The 23,916-nt window shown below is 29.4% G+C and overlaps 1 protein-coding gene across 1 annotated transcript in view; it reads right to left on the bottom strand.

Moving 5' to 3' along the window:
• Positions 1-23,916, bottom strand: part of LOC129956442 (cell adhesion molecule Dscam2-like) — a 342,184-nt gene that overhangs the window by 67,610 nt on the left and 250,658 nt on the right. The window contains exons 5-6 of the mRNA XM_056068324.1: positions 18,952-19,069; positions 5,493-5,671 (exon numbers count right to left, since the gene is read on the bottom strand). Coding sequence (XP_055924299.1) covers positions 5,493-5,671; positions 18,952-19,069 — 297 coding nt within the window. The remainder of the gene's footprint in view (positions 1-5,492; positions 5,672-18,951; positions 19,070-23,916) is intronic.

Raw genomic sequence — 23,916 nt, 5'->3', positions numbered from 1 at the left:
ATATTATATATATATATATATATATATATATATATATATATATATATATATATATATATATATATATATATATATATTAAATATATTGCAACAGATGATTCTTGAGCGAATTTAAAAGGGAAATATATATTTTTTAATTGCACATCATTAAAAAAATTTAATATAAACTGATTCTATTTTTATATATATGTATTACTAGTTTTCTTCTGCGGTAGAAAAAAAAGTTTTTATCAAAAGTGTAATATTCATTGAGAAAATCAGGATCTATTTACTTTGAACATTTGAAATATGAGGGAAAGTCAAAAAGTAAAGGGACTTTTGCAATTTCTCTTTCCAGGATTTGGTAACACTGATAGTATCCAGGACTGAATTAGTGTAGTCAGCAACGCAACATGTCACTCTTCTTCCCGCGTTAATCTTTGGAGTGTATAAGACCACTAAACATGGCAACACCATTGCCTATCTGCATCAAGGAGGGAATGAAGGTAGTTGATCGCTTTTTGTATCTAGAAGATGCTGAACCTGCGAAAATTATTCGTAGAATGCAAAACCCATCATCACCAGAAGTTAGGACATTGAACCTCCATCATAAGTTTTTAAGATTAAACATTTTTCTGAAACATGGAAGGTGTAGAAGCAGTTCATTTCCTCACAAGAAACGAAAATGTGAACAGTGAGAACTATACCGACGTGTTGCAAATTAAATTACAACACATCATCACCTGCAACCATATCAAAATGCCATGGAAAATTGAGGAAAGGTGTCATTCTGCAGTAGGATAATCCTCAGCCACCTTCTGCCCAACAGAAGGCCAAAACAATAAAAGAATTAAAACTCAAACTACTGAAACACTCGCTATACAGTTCAGACCTGGCTCCAAACGATTTTCATATGTTTGGCACATAGAAGAAAGTGAGCGCTAAAAGGAAGGATATTTGCAACCGATTAAGAAGTCATTGATGCGGTATAAAATTGGTCACAGGTAACACCTAAAATATTTTTTACCGACGGAATAAAAAAAATCAAGTGAAACGTTAGGAAAAGAGCGTTGAAGTCCAAGATGTTAAGTAGAAAATAACATACGTTTCAGTTTTCTATGATTTGAATAAATGCGCCTCTTCTAAAATATACATTTACTTTTTGACTCTCCCTCGTATAATTTAAAACTCTTGGAACATTGTTTTTTTTATATTCTAGATTAATCTAAATAAAAAAAAATTATAATCGCAAACATTCGAATATGTAGAAGTCTTCCACATTTTATACTTTAATGTCAACATTGATAATAATCTTATAGGAAAAACTTGAGAAACTGATATGAAAATATTTATGCTTTAAAATCTTTGTAGTTGATATTTTCTGCTTAACTATTAATCTAAGTTTGTATTCTTGCTATTTAGAATAATTTTTAATAAAATGGGAAGGAAGAAAAATTCTGTGCTTTAAACTTCTTTATCCGATCTTGAAAAGAAGTTTAGATTATATCATGTGTAAGAAAAAATCATTCATTTAAAACTATTTTGGAGAAGTTAAAGATAACTATTTGTGTAGAATAGCTTGATTTTTTTTTTCAGGTTTCAATATTTTTCTTCTGAGATAGACTTCAAAAAAACATGCAAAATTATTTTACTTGAATAACAATATTTTTACTTCGAAAAAAATACTTAAAAAGACATTAATTAAAAGCAAACTTGGAGATAAATATCTTCACTAATACGAAACCCATGTTTTCTCAAATATTGTAAGGAATCTTATTTTTTTCATAATAATGTAAATATATTAATGCCAAATATTTTCCAAAAAGGATGTTTATTTGTAAGATATTTTAAACTATGCTTGTTTTTCTTACAAAATTGTAAGTAGATAATACAAAATTTTAGTAAGAACATAATTTTAGTTAATAATAAACAGTATTCTTCTTTAAAGATGTTAATAATAATTTGATTTTCTTTTGTGCCTTTTACAAGTATTCACTCTACCGCGAGGAAAGGTATTGGACAAAATATCTATTCTTAGGAAAGTAATTTAAAATGTTTCTTTATCCATAGTTATCCATTGCCTTGACTTTCAAGATTTAAACGACAAAGATTATTTAAAATTATCCATTTATTTGGCTTTCAAGATTTAAAAGACAAAAATTATATAAAATTAAAAATTTGTATTAAATTTTTCTATTCATTTTAGTGCGTCAAATGTTTAGTTAAAAGTAAGCAGTATTCTTTAAAGATGATGATAATAATGTGATTTTGTTTGTGCCTTTAAGAAATATTTACCCTGCAGCAATGAAAAGTATTGGACAAAATAGCTATTTTGGGGAAAGTACGAGGGAGAGTCAAAAAGTAAAAGGGGCATTCGAGAAAAGGTGCTTTTATTCTAATGATAGAAAACTGAAACATACATTATTTTTCTACATAATCACCTTGTACTTCAATGAACGTTTCCCAACATTTCACAAGTTGTTTTTTGAATCCTTCGGTAAAAATGATTTTAGGTTGTATCTATAACCGCTTTTGCACCGCATCAATGTCTTCTTCATCGATTGCAATTCTTCTTCTCCTTAGCGCTTTCTTCAATGTTCCAAACATATAAAAATCCCTTGGGGCCATGTCTGGACTGTATATCGGATATTCCACCGCTTCGTATCCCAATTTCTTTATTGTTCACCCGGTCGTTGGATAAAATCTTGCTGCAGAAGGACACCTTTTCGTAGTTTTCCACGACGTATTGATTCGTCCGTTTTCCATCACCATAAACTCAACGACTTTCAAATTGTCCTCGGGGGGTTGATGCCCATGGCTTGCTCTATCTTTTGTCGTCTCATAAAGAAATTCTTCCCTGGTTGAAACGCTCTCCCCATTAGTAGTTTCTGTTTCACGATAAACAATTGCTACCATGTTGCGCTTGCATTTGAGGAATAATTTCTGAAGATTCAACCCTGTCCGCAAACAAAAAGTAATTCCTCTTTGGTGCAGATCGATAATGGAACTGCTATATTTCATGGTCTGCTACAACAACCAATGTGGGAATAAGAGTGAGACGCTGCATGGAAGTGTTGCCAATTGCATTAATTCAGTGCTGGATACTAGTAAAATAACCAAATCCTGCAAACAGAAATTCAATAAGTACCTTTACTTTTTGACTTTCCCTAGTATTTACGAGCAATAATTATCTTTATCCATAGTTATCCATTGCCCTGGTGTTAAAAATTTAATCGAACCATTTTTTTTTCTCTTTGAGAACTGTACAAGAACTGAGTGTTCAGTTCTATAACTAGCACTTACTTCAACTTCTTGAAAAAAGTATTTCCCGTCATCGGTATGGATTAAAACATTTTATTTAATCTTCTAATGGGATTAGGGAGTGAAAAGCATGTTCATACGTTTTATATTTTCCAATATTAAATAACTAATCACCTTTGGCAACTCTCAGTTCGCTCAATATATTAATATTATTAATTAAATTACTTCAACAATCTTTGATGAACTACATTTCAATGGTATTTCTAACTAAAATTTTGCACAATAAATTTAGAGAATTTCGATTGATTTATTGTAATTTCAAAGTAGCGAAAACTGTCTTTGTTTTGAAGCTGAGACCTTAAAACAAAGTTTTATTTTGTATCATGGACTGGCAATATACTTAACCAATAAATATTAGGAAAATGGAACGTTCAGCTTACATAGTGCAAACAAAAAAAGTGCAAAATATTTAAAGCGATTAAAAACTAATTGCTTAAGTTTTTAACTGAGTAAACAATTTTTATATTTAATTATGAGCCAAACAATACAGTTATCAATATTTCCGTATTCCTAACTAAGACAGACGATTTTTTTTATTTATACAATCACCCGGCATACATTTCAAATCAAAACTTATTACTAATTTTCTACTAAGAATGGAATACCTAAAAGTTAAATATAGTTGTTAGGTATTGTGTATATATTGCTTACTTTCATGTTTTAATCTATTAACATTATGAATATTATTTAGGTATCTGTAATTACAAATTATCTTATTATCAAATTATGAAATAAAAAAATACGTCAGTTCAGAAAGAGTTTATGGTATTTTAAAAACAGAATTAAAAAAAAATGTATCAATTATTTAAATTCTTCTTCAAGAAGGAGGTACGTTTAGGAGCATTTCTCAGTACACTTCTTTGTGCAAACGCAATGCATTTTTTTTTAATGCAATGCTTTATCCAGATATGTTTTAAAATCAACGTATAACTGTTTTAAGTCACGGGAGAATGCTTTTAAAATGTTTGCTATCACCTGAATATCATGCAAAAGTAAATTTTAAAATAAACCTTTTCATCGTAGATCATAAAAGGATTGCAAAACTTAAACTCGCTTTATTTTCTCTGTCACCAAGGGCTTTTGTCTGGCAAGGGAATAAATCGAGTATTGTGAAGATTCATTGAATATGATGGTAAATGTGTAATCGAAATAGCGTGATAATAATCTAATTTGATGAAATTTTATATCTTAGTTTTCTTTTCAAAATATATAAATGAACAATTTGGCGAGATTTCACTCCATCTTTCAAAAATCAGGATGCTCTAAGTAGATCCTAGAATATATCAAAAGTGACCATAAAATTGAGTGAGAATTTAACGTATTGATTTCCATTAATTTTAAATTTCACAGGAATCATCCAAAATAATGCTTCTGCTTGATACATATATTTAATTAGAAATTATTTAATACATAGATTCATACATTAATTTGAGCTGTTTTTTTTTCAGTCATTGGCAACTTTTGAAGAGAAAATTAACTTTTTGTAGGCAAATACTGAATCCGAGATCATTCTTCCAATGGCAACTTCTGATATAAGGACATTTTTCAGAAGGCAACTTCTAAAGCAAGGAATCGTTTTTCAATGGCAGCTTCTGAAGTGAAGAGTCATTTTCTGATAGCAACTAATGAAGCAAAGATTCATCTTCCTATGGCAACTTCTGAAGTATAGAGTCATCTTCCAATGGCAACTTCTGAAGCAAAGAGTCATCTTCCGATGGCAACTTCTGAAGCAAAGAGTCATCTTCCGATGGCAACTTCTGAAGTATAGAGTCATCTTCCAATGGCAACTTTTGAAGCAAAGAGTCATCTTCCGATGGCAACTTCTGAAGCAAAGAGTCATCTTCCGATGGCAATTTCTGAAGCAAAGAGTCATCTTCCATAGCTTCAGTTCTTATGGCAACTGATACTAGTATAAAGAGACATGCTAAAAAGATTTCTTCATCTTGCTCAATAATTTTCAGTAAGTTTAATTTAAATATTTGTCGTTATATTGTTTACTTATAATTTCATTTCAGTATTAATTCCATTGTTTCTTTAATTTTAATACTTAAATTTCCTAATCTTATCATAAATCTTAAAGAAGATATCGGCGAAATATATTCAGAAAGTTAGATATCTTGAGAATAAATTAATTGCTGGTAAAGTTCCAAGGATCATATAGTTCAATAACATAGCAAAATATTTTTAATTACCTGTGATATTCAATGCAGTTTCTATACGTCTTTCACCTATACTGTTGCGAGCGATGCATTGGTATTTGCCGCCATCCGAACGCTTGACTTTTTTAATGTTAAGAATTCCTTGGCTGACCCAAATGCGGCCGTCTTCTTTCATGGGTCTCAGAATTCCATTCGTGGTTTCCTTCATCCACCTGAAAATGCAAAAAGAATCATGTAAGCTACTATGCATTAAAGAGAAATTTCGAAAGTCATTTAGTTATAGAATTCATGAATTAATATTTTAACGAATGGATAACATATGATCGATAAATTTTGAACTTGATTACTTTATCAAATAATTGATTACATTATGTTCGCTTTCATAGTCTGTAGAGTCATTCTTCTACTTTAATTGGTAGGGGAACATTATTACCTTTCCGTTTGAGCATCTCAATAATTTTTGAAGCATTTTTACTTTCTCCTATATAAATCCTACTAGTACAGAATTTTCAACATTATTATGATATCTTTATGATACTACGTGGTATTCAAAATAATGAAAAATATCGTAGGGATAACGTTCTATATATTGTGCCAAGTAGTATCTGGAAGTATATAAAGAGAAAGTATTGCAATCGTCAAAGTATTCGGACTCAAGATCCTGACAGATCTTCAAGTTTTCAGGCACCCTTCAATCTGAAAAATCCCATTTTTGGAATTAAGTTTGTCTATGTCTGTCTCTGAACACTATCATTCAGAAAATTTGAGACTGCCAGATGAAATTTGATATATGGTATTTACACCTAAACTGGCAGACTTCTATGAAATTTTGAACGGAATCAGTGAAAAGTCTGAATTTGTAGATTTCTATCAAATTTTGAATGGAATCAGGGAAAAGTCTGTCTGTATACGTGTTTAAATATATTTTAACTTATAAGATAACTGCCAAATAAAAACTAGAAAAATAAAATTACGTACTCAAATTTAGTAATGAAATATCTTGTCCATAGGAAAGAATGTCTCATTTTTTGTCAAAGGTCCGGAGGACCACTGTCGCCAGCCGTAGATTGCCATGTCCAGTCTAAGGCTTGATCGTCGGTGCGTCTATATTTTGACAAGTTTGTGACCGGAATAACTTAAAAACGCAATAATCTAAATAAATGTTCTTGTATGATTTTGGGGAAATAATTGTAGTCATGTGTAAGATTTTGTTTTCAATCAATCAAAAAAATTGTAAAGCACATATTCAATTATTACTGGTTGTTGGATGTTAATCGCATCTCATTTATTAATTACCAAAAATTGCATGCTTATGTAATGCTTAGTAGGTATTGCTCGTCAGGAAAAAGGGCATGCTTAATAATTATTGCTCATCAGTAAAAATTACATGCTTAGTAATTATTGCTCGTCAGTAAAAATTGCATGCTTAGTAATTATTGCTCGTCAGGAAAAATTGCTTTCTTAATAATTATTGCTCGTCGGTAAAAATTGCATGCTTAGTGATTATTGCTCGCTTAGTACTTATTGCTCGTCAGTAAAAATTGCATGCTTAGTAATTATTGCTGGTCAGTAAAAATTGCATGCTTAGTAATTATTGCTCGTCAGTAAAAATTGCATGCTTAGTAATTATTGTTCGCCAGTAAAAATTGCATGCTTAGTAATTATTACTCATCAACCTGATACAGTAGACAATGCAAAAGCATAGGCTTTCTCTACTGTATTCGAAACATAAAACTCTCACGTGGAGGTTAATGAAAATAAATATCTAAGCACTCATGATGTTCGTGGTCTATCCTTAGGGAACAATTTTTTGAGGGAATAGAGTGGAGGATAACACCTTTATGAGAGAGTATCAGAAAAAAATTCATGATGATCACTTCCATGGTTATATTTCCAATCTGTGTAAATTTTGTAAATAAATATGAGCATAATTCTAGATTTATTTGTCATGCTAATGGTGATATTTCCCCTTTTACTTTCGAAATTATAAAGATAAACATTTTATGAATTTCATATAAACATGAATTTCTGATAATGTTGTGTATTGGTTGTCTATTTGTAACAACCACATAAAATTAAAAACGGCAGTTGTCTATAACTGTGTGGTGCTGATAAGTCTATAAATCATACAAAGTCTATAAATCATACAAAGTCTATAAATCATACAAAATCTATAAATCATACAAAGTCTATAAATCATACAAAGTCTATAAATCATACAAAGTCTATAAATCATACAAAGAGACCATGAAGAATTTGTGAATTGTTTTTTTGCTGAATCTGATATTTAAAAAAGTATTTTCTCCCTCTTTTAATCAAGAATATTTTTTTAAGAAATAAGTGCTATGTGTTTTTTATAGTAAAGAATTTCATTTTCTTGATTTGAATACTTTGAATGCATTGTTTTAACTTTACTGCTTGCTCTCACTGATTTTGTTTTGTACTTCCTAAATGATTTGCTGATTCGGATAGAAACGTAATACTGACACATAAATATTATTCACAGTAGTGTATAAATACATCAGCTATACATTAGTAATACATAAATAAATCACTAAATAAATAAAAAGAAAGATAATCACAAATAAATAAATAAAATTGTGAGTCAAAATATATTCGAATTTTTGGTGAGTCTTGTAAGAGATAGGTCCAATCGATACATTTTCTGAATCTAATCTGAATCCCAAAAGCACTTTAATATACCATTACTAAAGCGTGATATTTTAAGGTAGGCGATTACGTTGAAAAATCGATTATTTTTCCAAAAATATCAAATATTTCTTTACACGATATTGTTAAATAATTCTGAACAGTTTTATTCACGAAACCATAAGAATTTTATTTCTAAGTTTGTTTCTAATTTTGATTTCTATTTTTTTAATTCGAATTGTTAAATAATTCTAAACAGTCTCATTCACGAAACCGTACGAATTTTGTTTGTTTTTAATTTTTGATTCTAATTGTTAAATAATTCTAAACAGTCTTATTCACGAAACCGTATGGATTTTGTTTGTTTCAAATTTAGTTTGTTTCTAATTTTGATTTCTAATTTTTGATTCTAATTATTAAATAATTCTAAACAGTCTTATGCCGGCGTCCTGGCATAGGGGTAGCGCGTCTTCCCCGTGATCTGGCCGTCCCGGGTTCGAGTCCCGGTTTGGGCATGGTTGTTCTTCTGTTGTTCTATCTGTGAGATGTGTGAATGTGCCCTCCTGTAAAAAGGGGTTGTGCAAGCGAATGAGTGATGCGTGAGTGGCAAAGTCGTACTCTTGGCCCTAGTTGGCGCTGCTATAAAAAATAAGAGACGTTCCCCCTCAGGCTTAAATCGCTGTCTTCGTAACAGCGGGCTTGCCAGTGGCAAGTGCCATAAGAAACAAACAAACAACAAAACAATCTTATTCACGAAACCGTACGAATTTTGTTTGTTTCGAATTTAGTTTGTTTCTAATTTTGATTCTAATTGTTAAATAATTCTTAACATTCTTATTTACGAATTTTGTTTATTTCTATTTTGATTTCTAATTTTTGATTCCACTTGTTAAATAATTTTGAATAATCTTATTCATGAAACGATACGAATTGCGTTTCTAATTTTATTTCTAAGTTTATTATTTGGGAAATCACACTGATTTTTATATTTACATAACATATGTTTTAATATTATTTTACATCTTTAAATAGTATTTTTCAAAATCCTAAAGTTTAGCAAAGTTTTCTCACGAAAAATATCGCAAATTAAAATCTAACGCATATAGTTTGTTCAAATAATAATTGCATAATAATTTTTCAATATATTTCTGAATCAGAGAAAACGTAATACGTTCGTTAAAAAATATATTGCAGTGGTTTTAATGCTTCACAATGCGAAAAAAATAATATTATTTATCTGTAGAAACCCAATATTTAAAGTTTGGATCGTAGGAGTGCTTCTTTATTAGTGCAGGATCTAGAAAATATATTTATTAAACTATTGACAAAATTTTGAGATATCATTAGATAAACTTTGAAACTAGAAACGTGATGCTTTATACCTCTTTATCACCAAAACTCCACTTTTTCACCATTATATATATATATATATATATAAATCGTATTTACTGGTATATTTTTGTTTCATTTATATTTTATGAATCTATTTTATACAAAAATTCAAAAAGTATTACAATTTTACAGAACTTTTCAAAAATTTCATCCCGAACTCTCTGATACCATAAACAGTTATTTCTTCTGAATCAGCCACATATTGTTCTGGAGGAATAATTTTCAGCCATCCCAAAATCGAGATATTGGATTACGGGATGTGCCACACAGTGTTTAATGCTCTTACATGTGCAACCAAACCGAACTAATTGCTTTAAGGCCAACAGAAACTATCAGAGCAAGTAGGAGAATTGACAATTAGAGGTTAGATGGGAGGTAGGATTTCTATCTTCAGCGGAGTTGATTTGTCCTAACAATATATATCCTCTGGTACACTCTATGCACTGTATCCTTTCACGATGGATTAAAATTTCGCCTGTAACCAGCGAAAAGTGGTTAAGACGATGTATTCTCTCACATTTTGTGCTAGGCTGACATTTTCTTGGATAAACAGGGTTGTCATTTATTAAACAGGTAAAAGAATTAACAAAATTTACTGAAATAGAACTTGGAACAAAATAAAATGGAGCAGAATTCATTGACGGAATTGAATAGAATCAATTTTCCAGTTTATGCTCCGCAGCTGTAATTTTAAACTTTTAACAATTGTGAACTGATTTAATAAATTTGTGAAACTTGATGCTTCGCTTACTGGATACATATCAAAATAGTCAGATTGTCTTACGGAATGTGCCAGAGTGTTTAAGGCTCTTTCATGCGCAATTTGCTGAAATGGAACATGGAAAAGAATTAAATGAAACAGAATTCGCTGATGGATAGAATAGATTTTTCAATTTATGCTCTGCTGCTGTAATTTTGAACTGATTTAATAAATTTTTGAGACTGGAAGCTCCGCTTACTGTGTAAATGCAAAGCTACATTAAATAAACAATTTTTTACCTCTACTGATATGCTTTCATCTTTTAAATATCTCATTTAACATTTTCAGTTACATTCAATATGATTCAACCCTTAAATGCGTGATTATTTGTTTTGAATTAAAATCAAATCGTTTATTATAGGAAAATAGTCACAGGTCACGTAAATAATATATATATATATATATATATATATATATATATATAAAATTCCAGGTAATAATATGGTATATTTATTTTGAAAAAAGATGTATGTAGACATTTGGCAACATACAGCATTTACCAAAAATCTAACTTGTATCTAATATAATTTTCAAATACAACTTTAAACATTGATTGATTACCTGACAATAGATGAAAAGTAATTTATTTAATAATTATATTAAATATATCAATCCTTAATAGGCAACTTGACGGTAATAACTATCTCTTCAAGTAACACATTTAACTTCATTATCCATCACATTCAAATATAAAAAAAATTCGATATAGTCATATCACTTGCTCTTCGACCCACCTCGAAGGCACACGAATAGAAAATTTAATGACCGGACCACTGCTGCATCAAAACTGGTAGGAACTGTGGTTGAGTCCTAAGGGCCATCACCAGCCACGGTACAACCCTTCCCTAAGGAAGTATATCCCGCCATCGATGTGAAGAGCTAAACCTCCATCTTTTCTTGTACCCTCCAAGGTGGAGAGAACCAACCATCATGCCGGAAGCTTCTCATCTTCATATCGAGGTGCCCCGTGTCAACTTTTTTTCTGTCATACTTGATTTAATGTCTATGATTATCAGTGGATTTCTGAATAAAATTAAGTGGAATTGGATGCCACGTAGGAGCCACCTTGAAAGCCCACGGATAAATTAAACTGAATGACCAGGCAGCCGCTGCATCAACACTGGCGGGAATTGTGGTTGAATCCTAAGGGCTATCACCGATCACGTTACAATCTTTTCCTAAGGAAGTACCTCCCGCCATTGATAGAAGGGGCCAAACCCCCAAGTTTTCGAGTACCCTCCATTGTGGGGAGAACCAACCACCATGCCGGAAACTTCTCATCCTTATTTAGAGGTGCCTCATGTCAACTTTTTTTTCCTACCATTCATGATTTAATGTCTATGATTATCAGCGGCTTTCTGAATAAAATTAAGTGGAACTGGATGTAGATAATTGGCAACAATATCATTTAACACTTTTGCTGCCACGACTCACACCCAATATCCGGGTCCTCTATCTAGTTAGATGACCCCTTCTTTGCTATCTCTTGACTGTAGTAGAGAAGGGTTCATCTAATAACATAGATGGTTTGGTACAATTGCATATTATCTGTAACGCACTGGCGGGTCATGCGGCAGTCAATGTGTTAAGCTTTAAGTTAAACAGGTTTCCTTTAAAGATTTCCTAAAACTTCCTGTAAACTCTTTTATATCTAGTTTTTTTTTAAAAGCAAGAATAACGTATAAGCTGAGTCTCAATCAAAACAAATAAAATAATTAAAAATTAAATAATGAATCACTTTTTATCTTAGTTTTAAATTAGAAGTAAATGTTCAAATGTATAAACTAAAAAGAAAAACGAACGAGTAAGTTCTAATTTAAAAAATATTTTCGAGAAAATTTATTTTTATATATATTTAAAAATTTCTCAAAACGCAGTAAATTATAATAAAGATGCAAACAAAATTTTGTTAGACCGAAAACTTCTCTGCTTTGATGGTGCAAATAGACTTTTTTTTTCAATTAGAAACTATACTTATAAGAAGCGATGCTTTAATTCTGCCAGTTAAAAACATTTGTTTGGTCTCTGCAGCCTATGAAAATAACAGCCATTCATTAGTTTTAAATATCTAAAAAATATAAAAATAAATTAAATAATAAGGATTGAAATGCCCTCGATATAGTTATAATATAAAAATGCATAAGATTGTCAGGCATGTTCTTTTTTGTCAGGCACGTTCGCATGTTTGAATAAAATAAAGCACCCACCTTTATTCGTTATTGAACTTTTAGAAATCTTTACCGTACAGACTACGGATAGATTTGGGATTGCATTGTTTTTGTTACTTATGGCTCTTACCATAGACAAGTACACTGACGAAGTCAGCGATTTTAAGCCGAGTTTGTGCAGTAGCTTATGAGGGTAAAAACCTCCTATCCCCCTGAGCACACCTCAGACACCTTCGTCATATGAGCATCTAGCTCGTATGAAGATGACACTCACATATTCGCTTGCACACCCCTTTTTTACAGAGGGGTTCTTACACACACCTCACAGGTAGAACATAGGGTAAAGAACAACCATGTCCGAACCAGGACTCGAACACGGGACGCCCAGATCAGTGCTACCCCTAGGCCAGGACGCCGGTGGATTTTATTGTAACATTATAAAGAAAAATCATTTATCCACCTTCTTTTTATTCTTATTTCTCAACAATTCCAGATTATTATAGTATTGTTAGTCCAAATACAATTGATTAATTTGAGACATTTAATGGAAAAATTCTAAAAATAAATTTTATTTTTATATAGATGCAACAGTAAAACATCCGGGACTGTTTTCTCCTTGTAAGAAAGAAAACCATTTTCTGACTACAAAATAAATCTCCGAAGAACATTAAACTTCAACCATTGCATGCAATTAACGATGCAATAAACAAGAAAAAAGGCACCATGGCCTTAGAGCGGCTAATTTGTTACCGCAAAAGAAAACTAAAGAACATGTGGAAGTTTAGTATTCTTTGCTAAGCTTTCCACATTCCTGTTAAAGTGTACCATCAGTTTATTTCGGAAACCAAGGAAAGAAAATTAAAAGAAAATGTTTTATTTATTTATTTATTTTTACTTTGTACGATAAAAGCATTTGATTAGATTTAATCGGGGCTTACAAGGCTGACTTCAGCATTATTTTGGTTTAAAACTTAAAGAACTGGAGAGGAGAGTTACGTATGCCTCCAATTAATGCTAAAGGTACATGCACAAAGTCCAGACATGAATATTATATATATATATATATATATATATATATATATATATATATATATATATATATTCTATTAATTTTATGAAGAATATATAAAATCATTTTTCTTTTAAAAATATTTATTTGAAAAGGAAATTTAATAATTTACCAGCATTTTGCATTAACTAATATAATTAATAATTTAATTATAACTTAACTAACATAGTTAACTTTAATTAACTTAGTTTATTCTTTTATCAATTTAAATATATTTTTAAGTCCAATAATATGTTCTCAGAAACACTATGTGAAACATTTGTTCATACAATTAAAGCAATTTCTGGTTTAAGATTTCATCAAATATGCATATTATTACTTACAAATTGTTTTTTTTTATTATTGTTATTAATATTAAATAACAGTGTAGCTAAAAAGTAGTTAAAGGAAAATACTTCATGTAAAATATATGTGAAAGCCTCAGAGAAGGCTTCTGAATGAATTTCATAAGGATTATCACCAATTTATACACATTTAGAATTGCTCCTTGGTTATTGTTGTTGTCTAATCTTATGTAAATAATTTTGAAACTTTGGAACAACCATTTGTCATTGTTGGTAATAATCATATTTTACCAACTAAAATGGTAGAAATAACAAATATAGTTGCGAAATTTTTCAAGACAAGAATAATGAAAATATCTGATAAAAAATAAGTTACTTTCAAATATGCATACTTAATATTTTCTTACTAAAGGCAAATTATTTATTCCTGTTTGAAATCATAAGTGCCATTTTTGATAATTTGATTTGAAATTCCTCCTATTTCCCTAATGATAAATTAAAAATAATGTAATCACATTTTTTTGCAGAACATGAAAGTACAAATCGTCTTAATAGTTTTTCCCCCTAAATAATTTTTATAATGAGTACTTAAAATAGTTTTAAAAGTTAAAAGAGCTATTGAGTTGCAAGTTCTCATTTTTACATATTGCATACAAATTATGCAAACGCTTCCAAATGTCAGAAATCCGACCTTGGAATCTAATCAGTTTTTATAATGTGAACTCCCTTAGTTTGAAAAATAAAATCTCTTTTGAAATTATGTCTCTTTTTTACATTCAAAACTGAAAAATATAGCTCAAAACAAAGTGAGGTAGGCCAGCCAAACTTCTAATTTTGCGTTGACATCAAAATGATTATTCTCTGCCGCAGTGTGGGCATTAGGGATTACAATAAACAACTTTAAATACCGTTTTTTTCGGTATTTACTAGACATTTTTTTAATTGCCTCCACTATACGTTCAGGGATGACCAGCATTATAAAATAGTATACGTTTTTTTGTTTTTATGTCCCCTAAAGGGCGGAATTAATTAGCTAATTAATGGCTTCATTAATTGCTTAAATATAAATTAGCGAAACATGGATTATCCCTGAAAGAATATATTATATCCATAACGACTGATGGAGCAACAGTTACGAAAAAAGTTAGAAAGTTTATTGGTGCAAATCAGCAATTGTGCTATGCTCATGGAATTCAATTAAGAGTAATAGATGTATTATACCGAAAAAATAAAGAACAGAAGAATCAAAACACTGTGGATATAGAAACTTCGGATTCCAACTTTGAAGAGAGTAAAAATAAGAGTGATATCGACAATGAAGGTAATGACAATGTAATTGTTGAAGAATATATTGCTAATGAGGATGAAATATTAACCCATCAAGAATTGCTTCCTATAATTTATAAAGTTCGAAAAATTGTTATTTAAACGTCTCCCTATAAAAAATGACATACTACTAAAATATATACTAACTGAAAATAAAACAGAATATATGTTAATATTAGATTCTAAAATACGTTTAAACAGTTTACTCCTAATGATGGAAAGATTTTTGAAACTGAGAAATTCAATCCAAAAAGCAATCATCGACGTAAACCTGCCAATTAATTTTTCAGATAGTGAATTCGACTTCATATCAAGAATTGTATCAGTTCTACTTCCAATAAAACTGACTATTGATGCATTATGGCGGAAATATTCTAATTTATTAACAGATAATGCAACAATACATTTCATGTTGCACTCACTGAAAGAACAGCACACATCACTATCTGAAGAATTATACATTACATTGAAAACTCGCACAGAAGAAAGGCATACCGAAATAGAAAATATGTTATGATATTTACATAATTATAATGATTTTTAAAATGAAAATGAAAAAAGAAGAAAAAAAAAACTAAATTCAAATCTAATTAAGTTTATAGCAAATTTTATTAAAATTTTTTGCCCACAAACCTATCCACATTCAGAAGAATTCGGTTCAGTTATCGAAGATTATGATGACACTAATGTCGATAGTGAAAAGGAATCGTCTCTTGAACAGAAATTAGAATTAGCGATAAATAAAAAAAATTTCACCGAACCAAAATACAATACAGAATTCAGCTATATCCAAAACCATTCGACGAGAAATCGATTTATTTGAAAATGAGGGATTTAGAGGTAAATACTTGGAAAAAGGATATCGCGTATTCCTAACAGTACCACCAACTAGCGTAGATGCCGAAAGAGCGTTTTCGCTGGTAATTTTTACACAAAATTACTTTTCAGGCTTAATGACAGTACAATGGATGCATTATGTTTTTTAAGATCACATTTCAAAAATTTGCAATAGTACTACAGACTGAATAATGATATTTATACTTTTTTTGTGATTTAAATAAATAAGATGTTCCTTTACTTTTTTGTAATTCTTTATATAATGTTATAATTTATAAGTAACAAATTATTTTTTGTAATATTTACACTCTCTAATAAAACTGGCAAATAAAACAAAGGAACACCTGTGTTTTCTTTCTTTTTCTAAAATTTCTAATACCGCTATTAAAATCTAAAAAATACCGAATATCGGTATTGATTATTGGTCCGATATTGCAATCCCTGGTGGGCATATATAGTGAAGACAAATTGCCAATCCGTGAGCACAATAATTCAAAACTGAAGCAAAAAAAAAAAAAAAAGGAAATCTAGGATATAGATTCATGAACAAAAATAATGATGTGTATTGAATTTTAGTCGGAATAAGTTGGCATCATTATGGTACATATATAGGCTTCTAAATGAATACCATAAGTTGACCAGCGGGAGTGGTCTCTTCAAAACTTTCTCGCATACTCTCTAATAAATGTTTATCTTAGAGAATCTCTTGCTTGGCGTTAGCGTACAATAGTTAAGAAATATGAATCTTTGCCGTGAATTTACAATTTTTATTGAATACATCGTCTAATTCGTGGTCAGTTGAGGTTTTTTGCAATTAATCTCTGGCATGCGGTTAATAATACCGAAAATCGAATTTGCATTTGCGACCCTTTTTTCTCAACTGATTGAAACAAATACTTGACATAAAACTCCTCTTGTAGTGACAAATTTACTTACCAAATTCGATATATCAATGCCATTTCATTTTTTAGTAATCACGTTTACATGATTCTGAACGTATAGACAAGCAGACGGTCAACCCTTTGTTGGATTTGGCTCAAAATTTGACAGATGTATATGCCATCGATGTTAAAACTGAATACCGAATTTTATTTTTCTAACTCCCTCCATTTTATAGTTAGTGTGTTGTCTTATATTCCAATAACATGACATGCAGGATTCCTCTGGATGGATTTTGCTTAAATGTTGATAGATGTGTAATAGATATCTATTTGGATCATAATCTTTGATAAATATTCGTTATAAGGAGAGTAGAACAAATTTCACCCGTCTAGTTCTAAGAGTTTTTGAGATATCTTTGACACAGACAGACAGGACTTTGACACAGGACATTTTCTAAAAATGTGTTTTTCTATATTGAGTATTTACACCATAATTATAGATTTGTTTCAAAGTTTGTATTCAATCCATGAGGAAAGAAGTTAGGAGATGAGGACGGATTTTTAGTTTTCTTTGCTATAATTCGAATCACATTTGCACCGTGCTGATTTATCCCTTTCTAGTGCAGTGGGAAATATGCTTCCCACCAAATTTATCAATCTTTGTATGAAATTATGTAGGTTGGTTCTGACACACTTTTTAAGAAAGCCAGAAACTTAGATGCATCAGTTCTTTATCTCACACAAAATGATGCGTCTTGATTTGTTGCTTAATTATTAGCTAACCAAATTAATTAATTAATTAAATTAAATTTATCTAATAAGTTAAATGAATCCCTTTTCTTATTCTAATTTCAAGTCTAAAAATATTTTAACATAATATATAGACATAATATGACTAGAAAATATGGCCCTAATGTGTGGTATTTCAGCGCAGAATACTCTGGCTAATTTATTTCGTAATTTTTTTTTACACATTTAAATTTTAAATAATTAGTACTTTTCACCCTTAAATGGAGAAGTATGGTATCTCAGACCGCTAAGGATGGACTTTTGGTCACCTCTATTCTAATTTCAATTCTTTCAAAAGGACTGACCCTGTAGCTTCCTGTTTCGTCACCTTCAATACACATGCACTTTTTCAACCGGCTTCCATTGATGTTTTAACATTTCAGCTATTTCTTTGATGGATGTCTGTAAGACCGGACCTCTTTTTTAGTGTTCCAATATTATATAATTCTTTGCAGATGGCTCTAAAACTTGGTCCTAGAAATATCTTCTAAACTACTGATCCTCGTTATGATGCAGAGCTCCAGATAATTTTAAATGGTGTGATGAAAGTTATTTTAGTAATGAGGATAATTATACAGTAGATTATTTCGATGAAAATTCGCATTTGACTGATTATGATATGTATTTTCAAGTATAATAAATTTTTATAATTATAAAGTATTTTTAAAAATTTCTAAAATATATCAATATAACAAGAGAAATATCTATAGAATTTACAGGCTGATTTTCATATTAATACTCAACCTTTATGTTTAAAATGTTCTCGAAATCCACACGAATGTTCACAAGTTTCTAAGTAGAAATGATGTCGCTAAATAAGAGGGCCAATTTTACCCATTGTAGGTTTTTTGTTTTATTTTTCATTTCAATTGTTGAATTTATCATTATATTTTTTTCTATATACCTTTGTATACTGGAAAAAATAAATGATTTAAAAAGTAAAAAGCAATATGTTTTTTCAAAGATATTATTTGTTGTAATTTGTAATTTGATTAGAAAGTATATGTTCTAACGCAATTAATTTCTTCAGTGACAATATATTGAAAAATTTCTAAAACATATTATATATATATATATATATATGCAGAATATATTTACTGATCTTCGTACTAATACATTCATTGAAAAATTTAATTTGAGTATAAAGAAAATGCGGTCTCGTAGATAGCACCTGCCCTGTTAAGTCCAAAATTCTCCCCTTCCATGTTAAGGGTTAAATCAACATCTGAAGGGCCACAATAATCCTAAAATTAGTGATTTTTTAATCATTTAAGTTAAAATTTGTGAACATTTTCGAATATAACTAAAATAGTTATATTATTTGTTCAGTCACTTACCTATATGTTGGGGGAGGACTGCCTTGAGCTACACATGGAAGTTGAGCAGAGGAACCTTCTTGGTATCGCACTTGGGGTTGATGGAAGGTGATTTGAGGTAAAGTTGATGAATGGGATTCTGCGAGGAAAGAAAAAAAAACGATCATATTAACTAGATAAAAGTAGCCAAGAGTCTATTGAGATGTGGTTTTAGTTCCCTGATAAGAATGATTACAATTGACCTTGAAAATAAATCATGAATTTTGATTTTAATGAACATTTCTTTTTTTATTTTCTTGTTAACTTTTAAAAATGTTTTCTTTTTGAGTTAAATCAGTTAGAAGCAACTGTTATAATTACATTGGAAACAATTTTAAAATTTCTAAAGACGATTATAGGAATTACAGGAATATATCTTTCATTCATTAATTTTGTAAAATTGGCATTAAATCACTTTTTTTTTCCACTTAATGAACAAAAAGCTGAATATTTCAACACTGTTTAGTTGTTTATTATGTTAAAAATATTAATTTTAGTAATTTTCATGATTTTCAATGCTTCTGATTATTTTATATTTATTATAATATATTTAAAAAGTATTTATTGAAGTTAAATTTGCAAAAGCACGTTACTAATTTTTTTTTATTTATCTTTCCTTTTCTTTTTTGCATTAAGATTTTCATAGGTTATGCTTTATATAAATGTAATGACTCCAAGTATAATAAATAATTTTGCATAAACATTTCTTAAATTAATAGAAGGCAGCTTATTGAAAAATAATAAACACTCACCAATGCTTATTTGCGTACACTTAATTTCTCTTGAACGATTTACAAATTGGAGTGATGTTTTTACTTGAAATTTTGATTGATTATAGATTTCTTTTTTTTTTTTTTTTTTTTTTTGCGATTTACTTTGCATGCAAACAGAAATATGCAATAAATACATATATTAATAATAAAAAATAGACATTTTATAATCCAAAATAAATAAAAAATATCGTTCTTTTAATACAAATATAAATTTTACTAATATACCGCAATCAAATTTGTAAACATCATGTATGATGATAGTTTTTTTAAATAAACTTATTTGATATTTTAATTTTTGTAACTTTTATAACCTTGAAAATATCAAAAGTGTCTTTATTAAGAAAATAATGAAGATTTTATAATATCTCCGTTTATCTAAATTTGTATATGTTTCTTTTTCAGTTATTTTAAGCTTAACGTAAATTGAATCGACCCTTTTACTCCAAAGGTTTTAAGCTTTTAGGCCTAAGAAGTCAGTTTGTTTGACACTGTTACATCTAAAAACAGCCTAAATATTTATTTTCTTGAAAGAAATATGCAGTGTACCTGGAAGCATTTCTTTTTAAAAACGCACAAGACATTCGTATGTAAACAGTATAAAAAAAATATCTGAATCCAAGGATGCATGAAATGTGAAATCTTGAATTTTCAACATTTTTCCCCTTCAATTCAGTAGCATCAAGTAAACATCTTATATTTTCGTAAACATATTTTCTTTCAAACTTTTCCGATTTCACATTCTGCTCCTTCTTCTTTTTCCATTTCTACAGCACTCTGATAAATATGTATCAAATGTGGATTTCAACTTAAATGGAATTAAATATATGCATTCTTTATCGATATTACTAGAGTTTTCTTAGTGAATAATTGACAATTTTGAACTTTATATATCAGATAAGTCATTTCAGTACTTACTTTTATAAATATTTTTATGAACTTGAATTGTGTCATGTTTGAAAGACATTCCCAAAGAAAGAAATTTCTTAATTATCGCAGTTGTTATACAAAGAATTTGAATAGTTTCTCGTATAATAATGTAAAAACGAACATTTTTACATATTATAATAATAATTTTATTAGATTACATAGCCTGATTGTCTGCCCTTGAACTTCATTTATCCTAGTTGTTATATACAGCATTTGAATATGTTCATTTATAATATTGTAAAAGTTAACATTTTTATATATTATATACATATTTTTATTAGGTTTCATCATCTGATTGTTTTCATCACCTTAGGTTTCATCACCTTCAACTATATTTATCGTATATATTCACAGCATTTCAATATTTTTATGAATAATATTGTAAAAGCTAACATTTTTATATATTATATACATATTTTATTAGGTTTCATCAGCTGATTGTTTTCATCACCTTAGGTTTCATCACCTTCAACTATATTTATCGTATATATTCACAGCATTTCAATATTTTTATGAATAATATTGTAAAAGCTAACATTTTTATATATTATATACATATTTTATTAGGTTTCATCAGCTGATTGTTTTCATCACCTTAGGTTTCATCACCTTCAACTATATTTATCGTATATATTCACAGCATTTCAATATTTTTATGAATAATATTGTAAAAGCTAACATTTTTATATATTATATACATATTTTATTAGGTTTCATCAGCTGATTGTTTTCATCACCTTAGGTTTCATCACCTTCAACTATATTTATCGTATATATTCACAGCATTTCAATATTTTTATGAATAATATTGTAAAAGCTAACATTTTTATATATTATATACATATTTTATTAGGTTTCATCAGCTGATTGTTTTCATCACCTTAGGTTTCATCACCTTCAACTATATTTATCGTATATATTCACAGCATTTCAATATTTTTATGAATAATATTGTAAAAGCTAACATTTTTATATATTATATACATATTTTATTAGGTTTCATCAGCTGATTGTTTTCATCACCTTAGGTTTCATCACCTTCAACTATATTTATAGTATATATTAACTGCATTTCAATATTTTTTTATCAATAATATTGTAAAAGCTAATACTTAAACATATTATAGTAATATATTTGTAATTGTCTGCTCTTGGGCTTTGGTCTCCACTCATTACTTAAGAATGAGGAATGTACCTGATTTTTCCTTCATTACTGTCAGACGTTAAATTGAAATTATAAAAATATGCCAATATGTATGCAGAAATTTTGAAAAAAATAGTGATAAATAAGTCAATTTTATTGTTCATTCATTTTAAAATCATTTATATTATTTTTTTTAAAATTCCATAAAATAACTGAAGCAAAAGTATAAAGAAAGGAATTTTGTGTGACTGAAAGGTAAAATTTTGACTGGTAAGACGGTATTATTTTTTTAAAAAATAGCCTGATTCGAGGTTACTGCAGATAAACGACAAAATGTCAGTTAATTTATAATTAATTGAAAATTTAATTAATGTTTTCATTATGAAAAGTTGACGGTATTTTTCTTTTGTTCTTGCTCGTTTTCAACCAACACATAATTTCGTCGAAAGCGGGCAAGTGTTTTAGGAAGATATTTGAAACAAATATACATGCATAGCCAACACGGCATTTATTTACAAGGTGTTCAAAATTCAAACACCCTTACCCTGAGCTCTCTAAACATCGAACTACTTAGTGTAAAGGTTCTGAAACTGGTGAACATGCTATTCAAGACGTGGTGAGACGGATTATACAAAAAAAAATGCTCCAGGAACACCTATAGAGGGCGCTATACAACAAAAACATGCTACAAAGATACAAATAATCATACAAAAAACACATGCGGTGTCGGATTTTTCTTTTCTAGTTTCTACACAAAAATTTGCACAAATCCTTGGTTTGCTGCTAGTGAAATGAGTAAATTGGGTTAATGGGGCACCTAGCCTCAGAAGGGGCTTATCCCCAGTAATGATGTTATTGGTAGAGCGGCCTTTCTTCGTTCTGTTGTCTTGGAAGTCTTCGCGGGCATCTTGGATGGAAATGAGTCTTGTCCAACTGTCCTATTGGCTGTCAGAAGGTGTGGAGTGCGTGAGTATGCCACTGTGGGAGAATCTATTAGCTTGGGACTTAGAAAAGGTTTTAGCTTATATAATGGTACTTATTTTAAGTTAATTAAAATTAATTTTATTCATATTAATTGATAAGTGATAAGGGAACACAGTATGATGCCAACTGAGGCGAAATAACATATGTATGACCATCAACCTTACTGAACTAAATCTGAGCATATCAATCCACAGCTTATTGTATCAGTTTATTCAATAGAATAAATTTACATTGAAAAGTTATTTCTTATTTTATCTAAGCTTCCTCAAAAGAAGTGATGATATGAAGTTGGATGAACTTCAAAGCTGCATTGTTAGAATTCATCGTTACAATTTACTTGAGCTTATCAATCCACAGCTTATTGTATCGGATTATTAAATAGAATAAATTTACATTAAAAAGTCATTTCTTATTTTACCTAAGTTTCGTCAAAAGAAGTGATGATATGAAGTTGGATGAATTGTAAAATCGCATTGTTACAATTCCTCATTACAATTTACATGAGCTTATCAATCCACACCTTATTGTATCGATTTATTCAATGAAATAAATTTACATTAAAAAGTCATTTCTTATTTTACCTAAGCTTCGTCAAAAGAAGTGATGATATGAAGTTGGATGAATTGTAAAATCGCATTGTTACAATTCATCATTACAATTTACATGAGCTTATCAATCCACACCTTATTGTATCGATTTATTCAATAGAATAAATTTACATTGAAAAGTTATTTCTTATTTTACCTAAGCTTCGTCAAAAGAAGTGATGATATGAAGTTGGATGAATTGTAAAATCGCATTGTTACAATTCATCATTACAATTTACATGAGCTTATCAATCCACACCTTATTGTATCGATTTATTCAATAGAATAAATTTACATTGAAAAGTTATTTCTTATTTTACCTAAGCTTCGTCAAAAGAAGTGATGATATGAAGTTGGATGAATTGTAAAATCGCATTTTTACAATTCATCATTACAATTTACATGAGCTTATCAATCCACACCTTATTGTATCGATTTATTCAATAGAATAAATTTACATTGAAAAGTTATTTCTTATTTTACCTAAGCTTCGTCAAAAGAAGTGATGATATGAAGTTGGATGAATTGTAAA

This window comes from Argiope bruennichi, chromosome 11 (assembly GCF_947563725.1).
Source record: "Argiope bruennichi chromosome 11, qqArgBrue1.1, whole genome shotgun sequence".
Classification (NCBI taxonomy): domain Eukaryota; kingdom Metazoa; phylum Arthropoda; class Arachnida; order Araneae; family Araneidae; genus Argiope; species Argiope bruennichi.
The sequence above is the reverse complement of the archived record's forward strand: the minus strand, read 5'-3'. Positions and strand labels throughout refer to the sequence as shown.